At 30.0% G+C, this 18,946-nt stretch overlaps 2 protein-coding genes across 5 annotated transcripts; one reads left to right on the top strand and one right to left on the bottom strand.

Annotated features, from left to right (window-relative positions):
- Window positions 1-557: 557 nt before the first annotated feature.
- Window positions 558-2,896, top strand: LOC127248159 (9-cis-epoxycarotenoid dioxygenase NCED1, chloroplastic-like). Its single transcript, XM_051270391.1, has one exon. The coding sequence runs from the start codon at window positions 678-680 to the stop codon at window positions 2,421-2,423; it is 1,746 nt and encodes a 581-aa protein (XP_051126348.1). The 5' UTR covers window positions 558-677; the 3' UTR covers window positions 2,424-2,896.
- Window positions 2,897-7,992: 5,096 nt separating this feature from the next.
- LOC127248075 (pentatricopeptide repeat-containing protein At3g48810) lies at window positions 7,993-16,874 on the bottom strand. Of its 4 annotated transcripts, none has more exons than XM_051270242.1 (9): window positions 14,694-16,874; window positions 14,350-14,577; window positions 13,745-13,858; window positions 13,462-13,588; window positions 12,770-12,849; window positions 12,180-12,226; window positions 11,890-11,973; window positions 11,684-11,776; window positions 7,993-8,099 (listed from the first exon to the last, which is right to left on the bottom strand). In XM_051270242.1, exon 1 carries the CDS (start codon window positions 16,749-16,751, stop codon window positions 14,754-14,756), a length of 1,998 nt encoding a protein of 665 aa, XP_051126199.1. In that variant the 5' UTR covers window positions 16,752-16,874; the 3' UTR covers window positions 7,993-8,099; window positions 11,684-11,776; window positions 11,890-11,973; window positions 12,180-12,226; window positions 12,770-12,849; window positions 13,462-13,588; window positions 13,745-13,858; window positions 14,350-14,577; window positions 14,694-14,753. The 4 variants fall into 4 exon arrangements, with proteins under 4 accessions (XP_051126199.1, XP_051126198.1, XP_051126197.1 ...); XM_051270241.1 differs by lacking the exon at window positions 7,993-8,099 and adding an exon at window positions 9,546-9,692; XM_051270240.1 differs by lacking the exon at window positions 7,993-8,099 and having other exon boundaries at window positions 11,649-11,776.
- Between the last annotated feature and the right edge of the window lie 2,072 nt (window positions 16,875-18,946).

The following is an 18,946-nucleotide window of genomic DNA, read 5'->3' as shown; positions in this document are numbered from 1 at the left end:
AATCTTTAGAATGATGGATATAGCTCATCTAATTTATGTTTGCTTTGTTAAAATTAAATAAAAAATAAAATTGTAAATAAGACTTTAATCCGTGACGAGAATAAATAGGATTGAAAGAAAAGAGTTTAACTAAATTCATGCATTCTCACACACACTATACACTATGCTAAAATGGTATGAGATGTAACCATTAATTTGAAGATAGAAATTGGATTTGAGTGACAGCAAACCCCACTTCACAAATATCAATTATCAAATCTTAGAGGGGACAAAATATCATACCTATACTTACAAAATTTGTAGTATATAGTTTTCATTCTTAAACTAAGGCTAACTTCTTGCAAGTAATGTAGGAATCAAGAATCATAATTGGTCAAGGAAAAAGAAGAAGGAAACAAGATGGGCTTTTTGGAAGTTTGAAGAAGCTTGCATGGCCTTACTACCCCCTACCCCCCCACCCCCAAGAAGGTCTATGTATCATGCCCTCTTTCCTATATCCAACACGTGTTACTTGTTCCACACATTCCTCACTCTATATATACTCTCACTCCTCACCCTTCTCTCTCATCACATTCTCACCTTTCACACTCCTTCACTTGACTCTCTCTCTCTCTCTCTCTACCAACCTTCTTCTTCTTCAAGATTCATACACAAGAAGGCTCCAAAATAGGGCACCCATGGCCACTTCTTGGGTCACCCCCAAATTAGCAGCCACTTCTGTACCTGAGCTGTGCTCCTGCACAAGCACCAACCAATCATCTTTGCCTGTCAGGAACGCCTCCATCACCAAGCGGTCATCCCATCATCACACCGTTCCTCCGCTCACCCACACGACCGTCACCGTTAAAAAACCCGCCGACTCTCCGGCGCACTGGAATCTCCTTCAGAAATTCGCCTCAACGGCGTTGGACGCCGTCGAGGCCGCATTAACGGCGCAGGAGCTGCGTGGGCCCCTCCCGAAGACGGCGGACCCCGCCGTCCAGATCGCCGGAAATTTCTCCCCCGTGCCGGAGCACCCCGTCAGCCACCGCCTCCCCGTCGTCGGAAAGATCCCGGAAACCATCCAGGGAGTCTACGTCCGTAACGGCGCCAATCCCCTCTTTGAGCCGCGCGCCGGACACCACTTCTTCGACGGCGACGGAATGATTCACGCCGTTAAGTTCGCCGGCGGCGCCGTCAGCTACTCCTGCCGGTTCACGGAAACCGAGCGGCTTGTCCAGGAGCGGGCCTTGGGCCGCCCGATATTCCCCAAAGCCATCGGCGAGTTGCACGGCCATTCTGGAATTGCGCGGCTGATGCTATTCTACGCCCGCGGCCTCTTCAACCTCCTCGACCACCGCCACGGCGCCGGCGTCGCGAACGCCGGCCTGGTCTACTTTAACGACAGGCTGTTAGCCATGTCGGAAGACGATTTGCCGTACCATGTCCGGATTACCCCAAATGGCGATGTCGAAACGGTCGGACGGTACGATTTCGGCGGGCAATTGAAATCCACCATGATCGCCCACCCTAAGGTCGATCCAGATTCCGGCGAGCTATTCGCCCTGAGCTACGACGTGATTCAAAAACCCTACCTGAAATTCTTCAGAATCTCGCCGGCCGGAGAGAAGTCCGAGGATGTCGAAATCCCTGTCGCCGAGCCTACAATGATGCACGATTTCGCCATCACCGAGAAATTCGCGATCATCCCGGACCAGCAGGTGGTTTTCAAGATGTCGGAAATGATCCGCGGCGGCTCTCCGGTGGTGTACGACAAGAACAAGATGCCGAGGTTCGGAGTTCTCGACAAGTACGCTAAAAACGCTTCCGACATTAAATGGATAGACGTCCCCGATTGCTTCTGCTTCCATCTCTGGAACGCCTGGGAAGATCCCGACAACACCGACGAGGTCGTCGTGATCGGGTCGTGTATGACGCCGCCGGACTCCATTTTCAACGAGTGCGACGAGGGGCTGAAGAGCGTGCTGTCCGAAATCCGGCTCAATTTGAAAACCGGCGAGTCAACGAGGAGGTCAATTCTTTCGGAAAAGGACCGGGTCAATCTGGAAGCCGGGATGGTGAACCGGAACCGGCTCGGCCGTCAAACCCGGTTCGCTTACCTCGCCATTGCCGAGCCGTGGCCGAAAGTCTCCGGCTTCGCCAAGGTCGACCTCGTCACCGGCGAAGTCAAGAAATTCATATACGGCGGCGAAAATTACGGCGGGGAGCCGCTGTTCCTTCCACGCGGCGCCAATGCGGTGGCGGAGGAGGACGACGGCCACATCCTCACCTTCGTGCACGACGAGGCTGTCGGAAAATCGGAGCTGCAGATCGTCGACGCCGTCACCATGGAATTGGAGGCGCGCGTGAAGCTACCTTCCAGGGTGCCGTACGGTTTCCACGGCACATTCATAAGCAGTAATGACCTGAACAAACAGGCGTAGTGAGATGTCTTGATCCAACGGTGGAGAATTGCCAGAGGGATGGTCGGCTATGCGTCCCCGGAATATCTCCACCGTCCGTGTAAAGATTTTGTTTGTTTTGTATTTTTAGGGATACCAGCGCGTAGCTTTTTGCTGTAGTTAGCTAAAAAAGACAAATAGAAGCTCAGCTGGTTTCTCAATTATTATTATTATTACAATTATTAAGAGTCTTGTACTGTTTGTAATGTGCTGAGAGCATTTTATGTACAGTAGAGATTATGCGGTTTTATACAGTGAGAATTATATGCTGTATGGTTTTTGTGTAAACGCGTCTCTGTTTTGCCCTGTTTCCATTCTCTACAGTTTAATGAGCTGTGTCTTAACAATATTTAATTGTTTGTTAGAAAACTTTCTATATTAGTATGTATGGTGGCTTGCTTTCCTTTTAAAGTAATTAAATGTTGCAGATAATAAATCCAGTGTGTTTGTACTAATATTCGAACATTTAATTAAAATGAAGCAACTGTTTGTTAAGCAATATATTTAGTATAGTATAGTCAAAGTACCTTATTCAAATAATACATAACAAATAAATGGATAACGTAGAATTTATGTTAATATAATAAATGCAATATAATAATTTATAACAAATTATAATAGTTCATATAACATATATCACTATTGATCTCAACATATATTATGATTTATTTATATATATATATATTTCAACCAAATAATCATACGTTGTGCATATGTTACAATATGTTGAATAGTCCCAAGCCAACAACATACCCAATCCTATAAAGTAAATATTTTTTTAAAAAAAAATTCTTATTTATTTTAAAATTGTAATTATTGTGATGAATTTAAAATTTTAGTACAATGCTAATAGCACAATATTAAATATATATATATATATAACACATAATATAATAAAAGACAGTACCATTTATGTTAATATAAATGCAACAAATGATATGTCAGTACATCATTTATTGTCCGTTTTATTGAGCATGTACGGATTTATTTTTCAAAATATTTCATATTAGTAGATTTAGATGTTAGACGTATAAAATATGAACTTGTGTTTGCATTCCAACATACCACATATACAATTATCAACACATCACATATTCTTATTGATTTTATTACATAGCATATGCTCATATAACACATGTTATACTCCTTCCATCCTATAACAAAGTATCTATTTTTCCATTTTAGTCTGTCCCATAACAAAATATTCATTTTTTTTAAGTAACTTTACTATCTACCTAACATTACAAATATCCTTACAACTTACAATATATTACACAAATGTCATTACATTTATATCACACATACTAATAAGGTTATTTTAGTCATTTCTACTTTATTCCTACTACATCTCAATATAATACTAATATTTTTAAAATTACGTGAAAAAACAAATGGATATCTAATTATGGGACAGGGAGACCATATAAAATTATCAAACACATTATTTCAACTAACACAACATACACTATGTTAATTGAAAAAAACATATATATTGGTTACATATTTAACACTCTTGATTTTTTAATCTCTCAATTTTTTAAAAAAATTCTGACAAATGTTCCTAAATTTACATGTGATAAAATGAATAATTGATTATGATACGTGGATGTTATTTTTAGTATTGTATATTTTCCATACAAATTTTTTATTAAAAAAATATTATACTAAAGACACGTGTTTTGCTTAAAAATATTTTATTTTATATTTAAAATATGTTTTACTAAAAAATAAATAAAATGAAATCCAAAACACACGAAAACATGCAAGATACAAACAAATACGCCCATAGAAACACAAAGGTGGTTTTTAAGAATGAAGAGAGAATTGGACCAAAAAAGAAATGGTCCCAATTGCCTGGGCTCTGTTTTTATTTTATTTTTTTCACAATTTTAATTATAAAAATTTTAATTTTTTTAATTTAAAATATATTATTCCCCTATAAAATATCATTTTTAAATAATTATTTCACTTTAAAAAAAAAATAAATCAAAGTTCACCCTAACACTAACAATTCTAGTGATGAAGGGTTATAGTGTGTTAACTAGCATTTTTGTACTATATTAGTTATCTAAATTTATATTTACTTTTATATTTTTATTGTCATAAAAAAATGACTTTATTTTTTAAATAAAAAAGTATATTGTATTATAAATGGTAAAAAATAATAATTATTAGTTACTTTATTGAAATATATGTCTAAATATTTGAGTACAGATTTAAATGAAGGATGAAGTATTTCTTTTTCTTATTTTTTTTTCATATTTGAAGTTAATATATTGTATAGTTGTTAATATAATATATAAATATATAAAAATATTAGGCAAAATTATTTATAATTTACTTGTAGTAGAAAGTCTAGCATCATTTTTTTTTTGTGATTTAAAAATTAAAATGAAATTCTTTTGTGTTTTAAAAAATATTACACATAATTCCCTAAAAATTGTGCAAGATTTCTTCGTATTTTAAAAAATATTGTACATAAATTTCTAAAAAATGATATTCTATGCAATATTATGTAAAATACAACAGAATTTCACGAAATTTTTAAATTATGAGTAAGAATTGTACAAAAATTTAAACCACAAATGAGTTATGAGTAATTTTGTCATAACATTACTCCATATGTCTCACTTAGTGTATTCACATCTTCATTTCCGTCTATCTTACTTGTTTTGTCATTTTTTAAAAAAGAATTGAACACTCTAATCTCATTTAAAAATTTTTAATTTATAAAAATAAAAATAAATAAAAGTAATTTGTACTTCATTAGTAATGGTTGGGACCTGTTTGCGAATATATAAATTAATTGTTGTGTTTTCCTAACAGTTCGAACTTTTATGTGAGACGGTCATTTTGAATCCAACGAATTTGAGTTCCACTGTCCCCATTTTAAATAGTAGAGTTTTGTCTTTTATTTGAAATAGATTTTGAGAATAATGAAATTTCAATTGAAATAATATTTAATGTGATATTTTGAATAATTTTTTTGGTAATATATATATATATATTTTATACCATCCAATTATGTCATTTTTTAGCATGGTTATTAAGAAAATATATATTTAAAAATATTGTGAATTTAATTGATACAATATTTGTAATAAAATGTGGTAATTACAGTCTTAAGTCCCGAGTTCGAATCCTACTGTCCTTATCCGATATATATATATATATATCTATGTGCAAGTCTCGCATGCATCCCTTTGCACCCGAGAGAGTGTGTCGGTTGATTCTCGTATGTAGATAAATTAATTCTCTCTCTCTCTGTCCCATATAATAAGAGTCTATTTTAAAGTTTATGTAGATAAATAGACTTATTTTAAAGTAGAAGTGGAAATAGGCCAGATCACACCAAGTTTTGACTAAACATGATAGCCCTATTTTGAAAAACTAATGACTGAGTCTGGCCTATTAGCTTGTAATAAAAAAAATTATACAGCCTGAGTCTGGCCTATTTTAAAGCTTACGAGCCTATTTAAAAGTCTATATAATAATTAATTTTTTATTTTTTAAAATTTAATATTAATACAAAAAAATTATAAATGCAATTATTATTTTATGTATATATAATTATAGTAACAACTAATCAATTTTATATTTGGTTATTATCACTAAATTAATTTTTTAAAAAATATAAATATATAATAATTTTATATATTAAATTAAAATTATATATATAAATAGATAAGTCTGATAGGCCTAAAAGGCTTTTTATAAAGCCTAAGCTTACTCTAATTAATTAAATAGATTTTAAAATAAGCTTATATCGAATTGTTTGAATAAATAGGCCAGGCCGAGCCAGGCCTTATGCAGCCCATGCCATCTAGCCTATTTTAACCTCTAATTGTAGATACAAAAATTTAGGCAAAGTATAATTAGTAAGTAATTAAAAAATATATCAGTAAAAATAACTATTGTATAGTAAAAATAATTATAAATTAATATTAAGATAACTAAATACTTTAATTAAGATTAAAAAATTATAAAATACAAAATTTAAAATGTGATTAAAGTGTATAATCATATTTTCAAAATAAAAAATAAAAAATTATATAGGACGAACGAAAATAGAAAATAGAAATAAATTATGTGAGATGGAGAAAGTAATACGTAAAACTATGCTTAAATTTTTTGGTAAGACGGTCATTCCGATCATTTAACAACCGTAAAACTATGTTTACTTTTTCATTATTATTATACAAATATCACAACGATTAACATTTAAATACAAATGCACTAGGAAAGATTAAAAAATTATTTTATTTACACTTTTTACTAACTATTAATATAATATCAATATTTTAAAATTTTATGTTCAGCAAAAATCAGTCTATTTTTATCGAAGAAATAAAATAATATATTTACAATTTATATAAAATTATGAGTATTTTAATATTAATATATAAAATATATATATACTCAGTCAATAAACAAAAATAATAAAAATATACATATGTTTTTATTTTTATATTTTGTGTGTATGCCGACAAGACAAGGGGTCGATTTCGGCGTAGAAGTTCTTTCTTGATAATTTGGGGCACCAATGATTGTCCCAATTTGTACCTTCGGATATGTTTCTTTTTATAAATTTTTTAAAATTTTATTATTTGAACTCTGTATTTTTCGACCAAAATGTTTTAATAAATATTATTTTAATATCAAATTCAAACCAAAATTTTTTAAAATCAAGCAAAAAAAACACACCCTTCTTTTTTGTTTTTTTAATAATATAATAATTTATAATAGTAATACTCTCTCAATCCCATTGAAAGGTTGCTATTTTCCATTTTCGTCCGTCCCAAAACAAGGTTATCATTTTCTAATTTAGTAATTGTACTACCTATCTAAGATAATAAATATTATTCCAACTTACATTATATTACACAAATATTATTATTTTTATATTAAATAATACTAATAGGGGTATTTTCGTAATTTTTACTACAATCTACAATAATACTAATATTTAAAAATTTATGTGTAAAAAGCAAGAGCCACCTTATTTCAAAACGGAGGGAGTATTATATTTGGGGTCTGTTATAACTTTTCATATTCATTATATATATATATATTTATATTTATATACAAATGTGTCAAATCATCATGTTAGTGGTGGCAGCCGATGATCCGTCCGTTTTCAAGTGGTCTAGATTTTGTTCACCAATACCTATTTCATTACATCATCATTATTAATATTCACATATATATATATATATACATCATATTATGTGTTGATCCGACCAAATCAGTATGCTAATTTAATCCGATTAATGTCATATGATGATCCATATGTTGAATTTTTAATATATACTGATACATATATAAATATATATTGATCACCTATATAATATATATTAATTCGGTCAAACTCATGTTTATTTTTATTTTTGAGTTGTCATTAATAAAATATATTTTAATATTCTTTTTAAATAAAATATTATTACACTTTTGTGTTTTTAATATAAAAAGAATAATGTACCAATAATTACTTATTTTTATTAAAATTGTGTTCGATCAAATAAGTATACAATTGAAGATGGAAAAAATATAATATATGCATATCCATTTGTGTATTGGTTTGTTTTTATTTAATCAAAAATAGCATCAATGCCGCTTCGACTGCACCCGGCTGTCTTAAAGGATGTCGATTTTTTCAACCTGGAGATAAAGGCCGTTGCATGATGAAAATTTTCGAAGGGGAAGGGAAAAACATCGAGATAAAGCCGTTTAAATTTGAGAAATTGTTTATGCTCTAATAAATTAGACATATTATATGTTAAACTCTAACTTGTAATCATAGGTGCAATATTTAATTCACTTTATAATTATCATAAATTACTAAATAAAATTGAATAAGTTAGAAAATAAGATATATATATATATATATATTCTTGATTTAAACTATAATACTCCTTTCGTCCCCTTACTAAGTATTTTTATTTTTATTTTTGATTGTTTAATTACAAAGTAATTATTTCATTAAAAATACTTCGTTTTTTTCACAAATATTTTCATTTTATCATCACATTATTACTTTTACATAAAAAAAAACAATGATAAGATTCATTTTACACTTGTTTTTAATTACTCACTACAATTAAAATAGTATTATTGTTTAAACTTCGCGCAAAAAATAAATATACTCCCTCCGTCCCATTAGAAGGGTGACATTTTTTTTGCACTTAGATTTTTAAATATTAGTATTATATTAAATTGTAGTAAAAAAAGACAAAAATACCCCTATTACTATAGTGTAATATAAAAGTAATGACATTTGTGTAATATTTTGTAAGTTGAAAGAATATTTATTATGTTAAATAAGTAGTACAATTACTAAATTAGGAAATAGTAACCTTATTTTGAGACAAACGAAAATAAAAAATAATAACATTTCAATGGGACGAATGAAATATATTTATAAATTAGAGTATTAATTTTTATTATAAAAAAATAAAATACAAGTGGGAACATTATGAATTACTCCCCACATCTCAATCCGTAGGAGTCATTTGCGAAAATTTGTAAAATAATTTTGAAATTTATGTATAAAATTATATGTAATAGAAATTTATATAAAATAAAATAAAAAATAAAAAACATATTAGTATTAATGTACAATTATTTTTACACTAATAAAAATTAATATTTTTTAAATAATACGAATGAAAATGATAAAAAAAAATTATATATATTTTCAATCGGAATCAAATGAATATTATAGGGTAAATTATATAACACATTTGTGTGTTTGAGTAAAAATCACAAAATATTATACTTTTATTTATTGCGTGAAATTCTATTATAAAATTTGCACGAAACATCCTTCTTGTCTAAACTTGATGTTTGGTTCTAAATAAAGACCTAAAATATACAAATTTTATATAAATAAAAAATGTAAAATATTTTAAATAATTTTTTTTAATAAAATAAATAAATAAATAATTGATTAAACCTTTATTTTATAATTTTTTAAGTTAAATTGTTATCTGATTTTTATAAAAAAAAAATATAAAGAAAAATGATTGATCAATTAATTATTTATTTATTTAATTCAAAAAAAATTATTTAAAATATTGTATATTTTTTTATTTGTATAAAACCTGTATAACTTAGGTCTTTTATTTAGAATCAAAAATCAGTTTTGAACAAATATTTTGTGCAAGCTTTACATTAACACAATAGGGTTTCTCGTAATAAATAAAATACAAAATATTTTATACTCCCTCTGTCCCATGTTGAATGTCTGGGTCACTGTAGACACGAAAATTTAGGATAAGTATAACTAAGTAGATAATTAAGAATGTATTAATAAAAATAATTATTTTATAATATAAATAATTATAAATTAAGATTAAATAACTAATTAGTTTAATTTAAACTAAAAAAATTAAATTAGAATTTTTAAAATGATATTAAAATATATAATCATTTTTCAAAAAAAAAAAATGATATAAGATATGAGACGCACAGAAACGTGGACATGGTTGGTTGGACGAAGATAGTACATTTTTACTAAACAACGATGGGTGTTATATAATTTACCCGGTCCTTTGACATAAACAATCAGCCGCAATAATACAACAACTGGACACGTGGCTGGTGTTGATTGGTGGGATTAGTGTGAAAGGATGAGATTTGAAGAGTGTCTCAATTATTATGAATCAATAATTGTAATAAATATAGTAATATATAACTATATACTCATATAAATATGAATTTGTGGCTTACCTAAAAAGTGACAGCAAAGTCGTATTTTAAGGTGTGTTTGCTTATGCAGCAGCTGAGCATAACAATTTTTTTTTTTTTTACCGATTGTTATAATATATAAATTCAATCTAATTTATAAAAAATTAATAATAATAATAATGTAAGTGTACTAACATTATATATTTATATTTTTAAAAAATATACTAATCATTTTAATTAATTGAATACTGGTGATATATTAATTTGTTAAATAATATGCTATTATGTTCCTTTTTTACTCAGTACTTTCAACCTCTTGCGGTAAGAGAAAGTTCAATTGTTTGGACTACCACCCTCCTCAATTTGCCCTTATGCTTATGGGTTGGATAATGTGATTGGAGAGTGAATTTTACTTTAATTGTTTTTTTTAATTATTATTATAACTTGAGTTATAATATAATATATGTAATATTTAATTAAAAATATATTTTAAATTTATACTTAATAAAATTGATAAAATATAAATATTAAAATAAATGAAATCAAAATGGTAGGTATAGTATATATTTTTCAAGTAGTAGTGGATCTTATATTCTAAATACAATCCTCCGGGTATATTTTAAGTTACAAAAACGCATTCGAAAAAAACATATAACTCTAATACCATATTACATTTTAAAGAGAATTTTTGAGATATATATAAATAATAAAACTAGAATCTATTCATAGACCTTATACAAAAATAAATTTAAATAATAATATAATCTATTAGATATGCCCAAATCATATCCTAATCTAATTGATATATTTAAATAATAACTATAAAATCTAAATAATATCAATCAAAATATTTACCTAAAATGTATTTAAAAAAAAAAAAACTAATATCTTTTTATTTTCAGAAAATCCAAAGTTAATTAAAATAATAGAAATAGTAATATGAAATCTAACTCCCACAACAATTTCATTTGCTAATGTTGGCACATTTAAACATAACAAATAATCCATTATCTCAATTGAAATGAATAAATCTTCGGTTTATACTTAATATTTTATTCCTTCATAATGCCCCACAAATATTACCTAAAAAATATAAATAACAATAACAATTAAACAATAATTTTGTGTTCTTTTGTGAAAATTACCACAGATTTTTACTATTCATATTTGTTTTTTCCTCCAAAAAAATCAAATCAAACAATTACCTTTTTTCTTTTTTATATTCAAAAACATTGCATCAACAATTATTTATATCACATCAAACAATTATTCAAATTCACTTTTTACTATTCATAAATCTAAACCCAAAAATCCAAACTCACAAACAAACACACCCTTAAAGTTTATAAAAGGGTGTGTGTTTACTTGTGAGATTTTGGCTTTTGGCTTTGAGTTTTAATTTTGAATTAAAATAATTGTTTGATGTGATATAAATATGTATTTACATCGGTACCAAAACAGCTAAATTTGCAATAATTTAACTCAATATTCAGCTAATAATCTAATACAACAAAAAACAAATGCACCCAAAAACCATCAATCCGCTCAAAGTTTACCTCAGATAAACATAGCATGGCGCTGACAGGGGTTATTCCCAGCTGATCTCAACCCGGACGATGAGAACATCACAGTAAGGTCATTTAGGCAATCTGGGATCAAGAGTTTAGACTTGAGAAACCACCAGTAGTTCGACCAATAAATAATGTGCATTAAAAATAATAATAATAATAACAATACACCCAGGGGAATTGTGACTAAATACCAAAATTCAGGAAGAAATTGGTGAGTCTTCTTCCATTGGCACTTAATGGAACATCAAACCTGCCTTCCTCGATAGTTTTGGATACTACAGAAACAGGAGTTGGTATGTTCAAGTTAAGGAATTTTAGGAATGATTGGAATGACTAAAATTATCCCATCTCGAGAGTTATTAAAGCAAAAAATAAGATGATTAATTTCTACGAGCAGATGAACAGGAATGCATATATACTCAGCAGCAAAGATATAAAACAATATGTAGTAATCTTAAGAGAACATTCCATAAATCAATACCTCGTTGTACCATAGTATTCCATCTCTGCAAGCTTCAACATGCCACACTGCCAGGTGCATTATGACATTTATAAAATATATCACAAGTAAGATCACACAAAATTGACACTAAGGGTGTGTTCTTATATCACATTTTACAAAATTTCTACTATTTATCAAATTTTTCCCTCCAAAAAATTTCAAATCAAACACTTATTTTTTTTTATATATATTATACTAAAAGTCTATTTTATATTCAAAACATCACAGCAATAACTATTTATATCACATCATACAACTATTCAAATCTCAAACCAAAATCCAACCCCCCAAAATAAACACGCCCTAAGAAAAATAGTAAATTGGTGCATCATTTCACAAGTTGAAGTATTAAAATCAAGATAATTAACTTGACATTCACAATCAGAATTTAGAATTTAGTTAAACAGGCTGTATGTATAGTGACATTCACAGACAATGGGCAATCAGGTAATAATACCCTTTACTCCTAATCCATTAAGTCAAATCCGTAGTAATCCATCTCTTTGATAAACCAGGTTCTGTAACACACAATTAAACAAAGATAGGACCAAGTTCAGATGCTACCATACCTTGATTATAGAGAGGGAATTGAAATCTTCTCAGTGATGCTCCCAACAATGATGGCTTCACTTAAAGTACATGTCCTTGACTGAAACAGAATACAGAAATCATCATTAGAAGTCCAGCAACAACCAAATCAATAGAACCATACTAGACAGCTTAAAGTGTTAAATTAAAAAAATCAGCATGTAAGTTCATAAATCATTTCATACGGTGTTTGTTTTCTAAAGTTTCCTTATCAATGCAGTTATGATATTAAACCCCTTTACATAATAAATGAGTCAAGGGCATGTTTTCGGTACAACAGAGAGCATATAGTCACTTAATTAAAATTATTTTTATACTGTTCTAAACTATAACTTTAGCAAGCATGATAAACAAGTGATTAAGTTGGGTCAATGAATAAATCGATTCTATTTTCAAAGTAAAACATCCCACAGAGCATGTTTATAAAAGTAAGCATATGCTGTTGAACGTTGATGATGATTAAATTAAAAAAAAAAAAAAGAATAAAAATAACATTTGCAAGAGAATATTCATATTTCATCCTGAAAATTAAACATGACACACTACAAATAACATCAAAGAGAGCACCCCCACCTCGTTATCTAAAAAAAAAAAAGAAGAAAAAGAGCGCACCCCCACTTTATAAAAAAAAGAACCAGATAGGAAATTTCATTTTGACAATTAGGAGTTGGACCTGAAGATACTTGAGCATCAGTTTGTTTAATCTTCTCAAGAATAATGTGGGCCAATGTGCGCTGAGGTCGATCCTCTTTCGATAGAAAGGCTTCCAGCAACTTCTTATCCTCCTCATTAATATCATCCTAATGTATGGGGGAAATGAATATATAAAAATAGCAAAAAATTAAACAGCTAATGATTGGGAAACAAGAGTTTAGTAAGCTAGAAAATTTCAAACAGAAACTAACATAGAGCAACAATTTAAGCGACAAATAAATTAATGTCAGAAAGCAAATGACCTGAAATTCCCATTGCCCAAATTTGATCTAGATCCCAGAGAACCCTTCAAAATCATCATCATCCTCCTCCTCGTCGCCGTTGGCTTCAAGTCCGTGCATTTGAGCAATCAATACCTATTTATATCACATCATATAACTATTCAAATTAAAAAATTTTACTATTTAAATCTCAAACCCCCAAACAAAACACAGTGGCATGATTACTTTGAAAAACAAAATTCATCTGGCTACATACAGTATAACTTAGTTTGGAAATGATTATTAAGTGCATGGATGTAGCATTCTAAACATGTACATTCAATAAGATGGGATTGACAAGTGACTTTCCGGCGTGAAATGAATACGATGAGCATGAAGCTGCCACTTGATGTATGGCCTGTGTTGGAATAAGGCAGCGACATCTTCGTGGAATTGTAATAATGAAACTACAAAATAGGTTCCTTCTTTTGTACAAATACAATATTATTTGATAGGTCTTAATGGTAAATTAGAAGCAGAGCAGCCACCATTTCTACAAGATTATATAACAATATCATATTAATACTACATACATTTAATTGCAAGTATAGAAGAAACAGCAAAATTAAGTAAGGAGGGGGGCAAACCTTCGAGCATGTTGGGGAGACGACTAGGAATCCACTGGCGGTGGAGGAGGAGGAGCGCCGCCTTGGCTTTCTGCCTTTCATCTCTCGCCTGGGAGAATATTACAGTAAATCCGGCTACACCTCTACGAGAATATTCCCCCGATTTCTCCCAAATTTGAGGATCAGACTGAGCAGCACATGAGGAACTTTAGGAGAGATTCATCCCAACAGCATATGTCTGATTTTGATCTGACAGAATGAAGAATGCTTACATGTATAAGACAGTACGGGATGAAAAAATCACTTATTAATTGTAAAATAAGAAAACCAAACAAACAAAATAATGAATCGAATCAGATCCTTACCTGTCCATCAGTTCATCGACAAGCTACAATTTTGAACCCTCCTCTATTAATGGAAGAGTTTCATGTACTAGCCAGTACAGCGTCCATATGTCCCACGGCTCCAAGATACCCGACCTTGCTAACAAAAATCCGAACTAGAAAGTTCCACAAGCATATATTTGGGAGGATTCCTTCAGTCACCATTCTGTCGACATAAGTAGTAGCTACTTCTAAATCAACATGCTCACTTAAGCCACTAATCAAACTAGTGTACGAAACTATATCCGGATACAAGCCAAAGCATCTAAATGACTGCAAGAGACGAGTGGCAGACTCAACCTTGCCGCGCTTAGCATAAGCATAAAGTGACATATTTAATGTAAAGGCATCAGGCTCCACTCCCTGGATCACCATTCTCCCAAAAAGCTTCTCTGCAACGACAAACTTAGAATACAAACACAACCCGTGTATAATTGTGTTGTATGTTACTAAGTTAAACTTAATTCCCCTGTCCTCCATGTCACTAACAAGCTCAAATGCACGACTACTTTTATTCGCCTTAAATAGACCATCCAACATTTCATTATATGTGATAACATTAGGTACGCACCCATACTTTTCCATTTCATCGAACAACTCCACAGCCCAATCCACCCTACCTTTATCACATAAGCCTTTGATAAATACATTGAATGTGATTGTGCTGGGGAAACACTTATTCGATGCCATAGTTTCTACAATATTATACGCTTGATTAAACATGGAATTCCTACAGAGCACATCTATCATGCAAGTATATGCTACAACATTCGGACAGCAACCAATAGAAATCATCTTGTTCCATACCTCAGATGCACCAACCAAATCCCCCGACTTCGCAAACCCATCAATGAGGATACTAAAGCTTCGTACATTTGGAATGCACCCGTTTTTCTCCATTTTGTCAAGAACAAAAACGGCCTCCTTCATATTCCCCGACAAGCAAAGGCCATGCATTAGCGTGTTATATGTCACTTCATTTGGTAATATTCCATCATTTTGCATTCGACACAATACATCAAAAGCTTCACCAAATCTACCCTTTGAGGATAACCCCTTTATCAACGAAGTAAACGTATGAGTATTCGGATTGCATCCATGTGCAAACATTTTGCCCAAGATCGCTAGAGAGAGGTAAATGTTACCGGTATCAGATAAACCATTCAAAATCGAACTGTATGTAATCACATTAGGAGAGATCCTCCTCTCTGCCATCTCGCCCAACAACTCCAATGCTTCTCTCATCCGTCCTGCTCGGCAATACCCATTAATCAATGCATTGTACACAGGAACAGTCGGGATAAAATATGAAACCAAGTCCCTAGCCTCATTGATCTTCCCATATTTACACAAAAACGACACGATTGTAGTATAGCTAGCATTATCCGGTTCGCATCCCTTGTTCGACATCTCCTCAAGCAATCTATGAGCTCCACCCAAACTATTATTCTTGCAAAGGGCCTTCAACAAAATGTTATATGTGTACACATTTGGCTCCAATCCATCTTTCTTCATATTACCATAAGTTGGAGTGATCGAATGAAAGCTATCCTCACTAAGCAATGCATCCAACAGATGGTTGTATATCCTAACTGTCGGCGAGCAACCGAATTCGCCGATCCTATAGAACATTTTCAATGCTTGTTTGGCTGCCCCAGCCACACTATATGACTTGATCACGCTTACAAACACATCCTCCGAACATCGAATCCCTTCCAATTTCATATGCTGCAAGAGGTACTGCACGCCATCTATTTCACCTATTCGCCCTAGTTTTTCGATCATCAAACCGTATGTCGAAGGGGTGTGCTTAAATGACGCCGAATTAGCTACAGATTTGAAGAAATCTAACGCAACTAGACTATCCTTCTCGTTTCTCAATCTATCTATAACTTGTGACTCTTCAACAGAAGGTGTACCTGGCTCATTCTGTTCATGGTGCGGTCCCTGAAAATCGAAGATAGGGTTTGTGCTGAGTACAAACGGAACCGAAGGCTTTTGCACTTTTAACAGCAGAGAACGCCCCTCCTTCAAATACATTATTCCCTAAAAATCAAATCAAAACAATATTACACATCAAAACTCAAAAATCAAAGAAAACTCCGACGGTCGGCCGCGGCGGCGGGGGTGAAAAACCACGGAGAGGAGGAGAAAGACGGTGGTTTTTTTTTTCTTATTATCTTTCATATATATATATATATATATTTATAATTTTAAGGTTTTATTAATATAAATATATGTATACATTATAATATTATATTTTTTATTGTTTATTTTATTTATTTTAATATTTTTTAATATTAATATTTTAATTTATAATTAATATTTTTTTTAATTAAAAAATTATATAACATAATATATAAAATAGAAAATATTCTTTGATTTACAAAAATCAATGATATAATTGAAGATAAATTATTAAAAGATCCTGAAAGTGCAAAAATAGAAAAAAAAATAAAAAAAATGATAAATTCTGTAAAAAAAAAAAAAAAAAATTATAGGTGAAAGATGGTCAAAATGTATAAATTTCATTAAAGAGCAATTTGATAAATCTTATAATTATTCTTTCATAAAAATATATTAATATTAATACAAAAGTGAACAAGTATTAATGATTTAAAAATAATAATAATAATAATATAATCTTATCTTTATATATTTTATTTTTTATTATATTATATTTTATAAAATTAGATAAAAGTATGATTATAGAATAAATATTCAACACAAAAAGTCACTGTTGTAGAGTTTTCATCATCAATAAAAGTCACTATTTATATAATAATTTTGTACCTAATATATTAAGTGAAAATAAATACTCCATCTCCATGCAGTAGAAATAAAGTAAAAATGACTAAAATAATTGACATTTATATAATATATTGTAAATTGTAAAAATATTTGTAATATTAGATGCAGTTACTAAAAAAATGGGACGAACTAAAATGAAAAAATAGATAATTTTTTTATGAGACGGAAGATGTACAACGAAATTTTGGTCTTATAAAACAGACTCACTCCGTCCCAAACACCGTGCAACATTTGTGTTTGGCACGAGAATTTAGGTGGATAGTATTAAGTATAGCAATTTGAGATAATTTGGATACTAAGTGATGTGATTGGAGAGAGAAATAATTATTTATTTTTTTATTTGAGTGATGTGACGGGATAAAGTGAAATGTATATTAATATATATATAAAAATATTATTAATTATTTCTAAATTTGAAAATTCTGCAGTGAATTTGAAAAAAAAAATGTTGCAGGATCTTGAGACGGAGGGAGTAATTTAGTGGACTTAGTTAAAAATTTGAAATCACAACTCTCAATTATACTATGAAACAATTATTTAAAATTGTTGAATAATATATATATATATATTTCTAGAGTTTGAGATAATGATTCAAATTTAATGGAATAATATTTTAATGTGATATTTATGAAAGAATATAGTATAATATATATGACTAAATAGTATAATTTTTATATAAATAATAATGATTATTTTTTTTTTACCCCACACACGCACACCCCACTTGATCTAGAAAGGGTTGACCACAAACTAAGCTTTGCTTGGTGAACTTTATGTTTTCAATAGTTTTGATTCGATTTTTTAATTAAAAATTAATTAAAATAGTATTTAAGGAAGAAATTAATGTATTTTTATAAAAATATATATATATATAGTATTTAAGGAAGAAATTAATGTATTTTTATATATAAAAAAAGTAAATAATATATTAATTTTGATCTTAAATCAAAATCAAATATACTCTTAATATGCATATAGTTCAATTTGTCAGATTTGATACTGCAGTATTTTGATATATTTGATTTTGCAGTATTTTGATTATTTTTTATTGTAAATGATATGGTTGGTAATATAAAAAAATATAATTTATTTAGAATGTTAATTTTATATATATATATATATATATATTGAACATCGTATGAAAGATTTTGAGCAAAACAAACCCGTCATTTGTAATATATTCTAAATTGAAAGTAAGATATTTCTTTTTTCAATCTAGAAATTACTCAGAAAGAAGGGAAAATGTTTCTGGGTTGGAAATTGAAATTTTAATTTAACTCATATTTTAATTTCATATTTTATAAGATAATAGTATTATTTTAAATAGTAATACCCAATTTAATAAATATGCTTAAATATTAAGTGAGTTGGTACTATAAAGTCAATTCGTGTTTGACAAAACAGACTAGGAGGTAAAATTTGAA

This window comes from Andrographis paniculata, unplaced genomic scaffold (genome assembly GCF_009805555.1).
Source record: "Andrographis paniculata isolate CXL003 unplaced genomic scaffold, ASM980555v1 Contig32END, whole genome shotgun sequence".
In the NCBI taxonomy this organism is placed as follows: domain Eukaryota; kingdom Viridiplantae; phylum Streptophyta; class Magnoliopsida; order Lamiales; family Acanthaceae; genus Andrographis; species Andrographis paniculata.
This window is presented reverse-complemented; position numbering and strand designations above follow the sequence as displayed.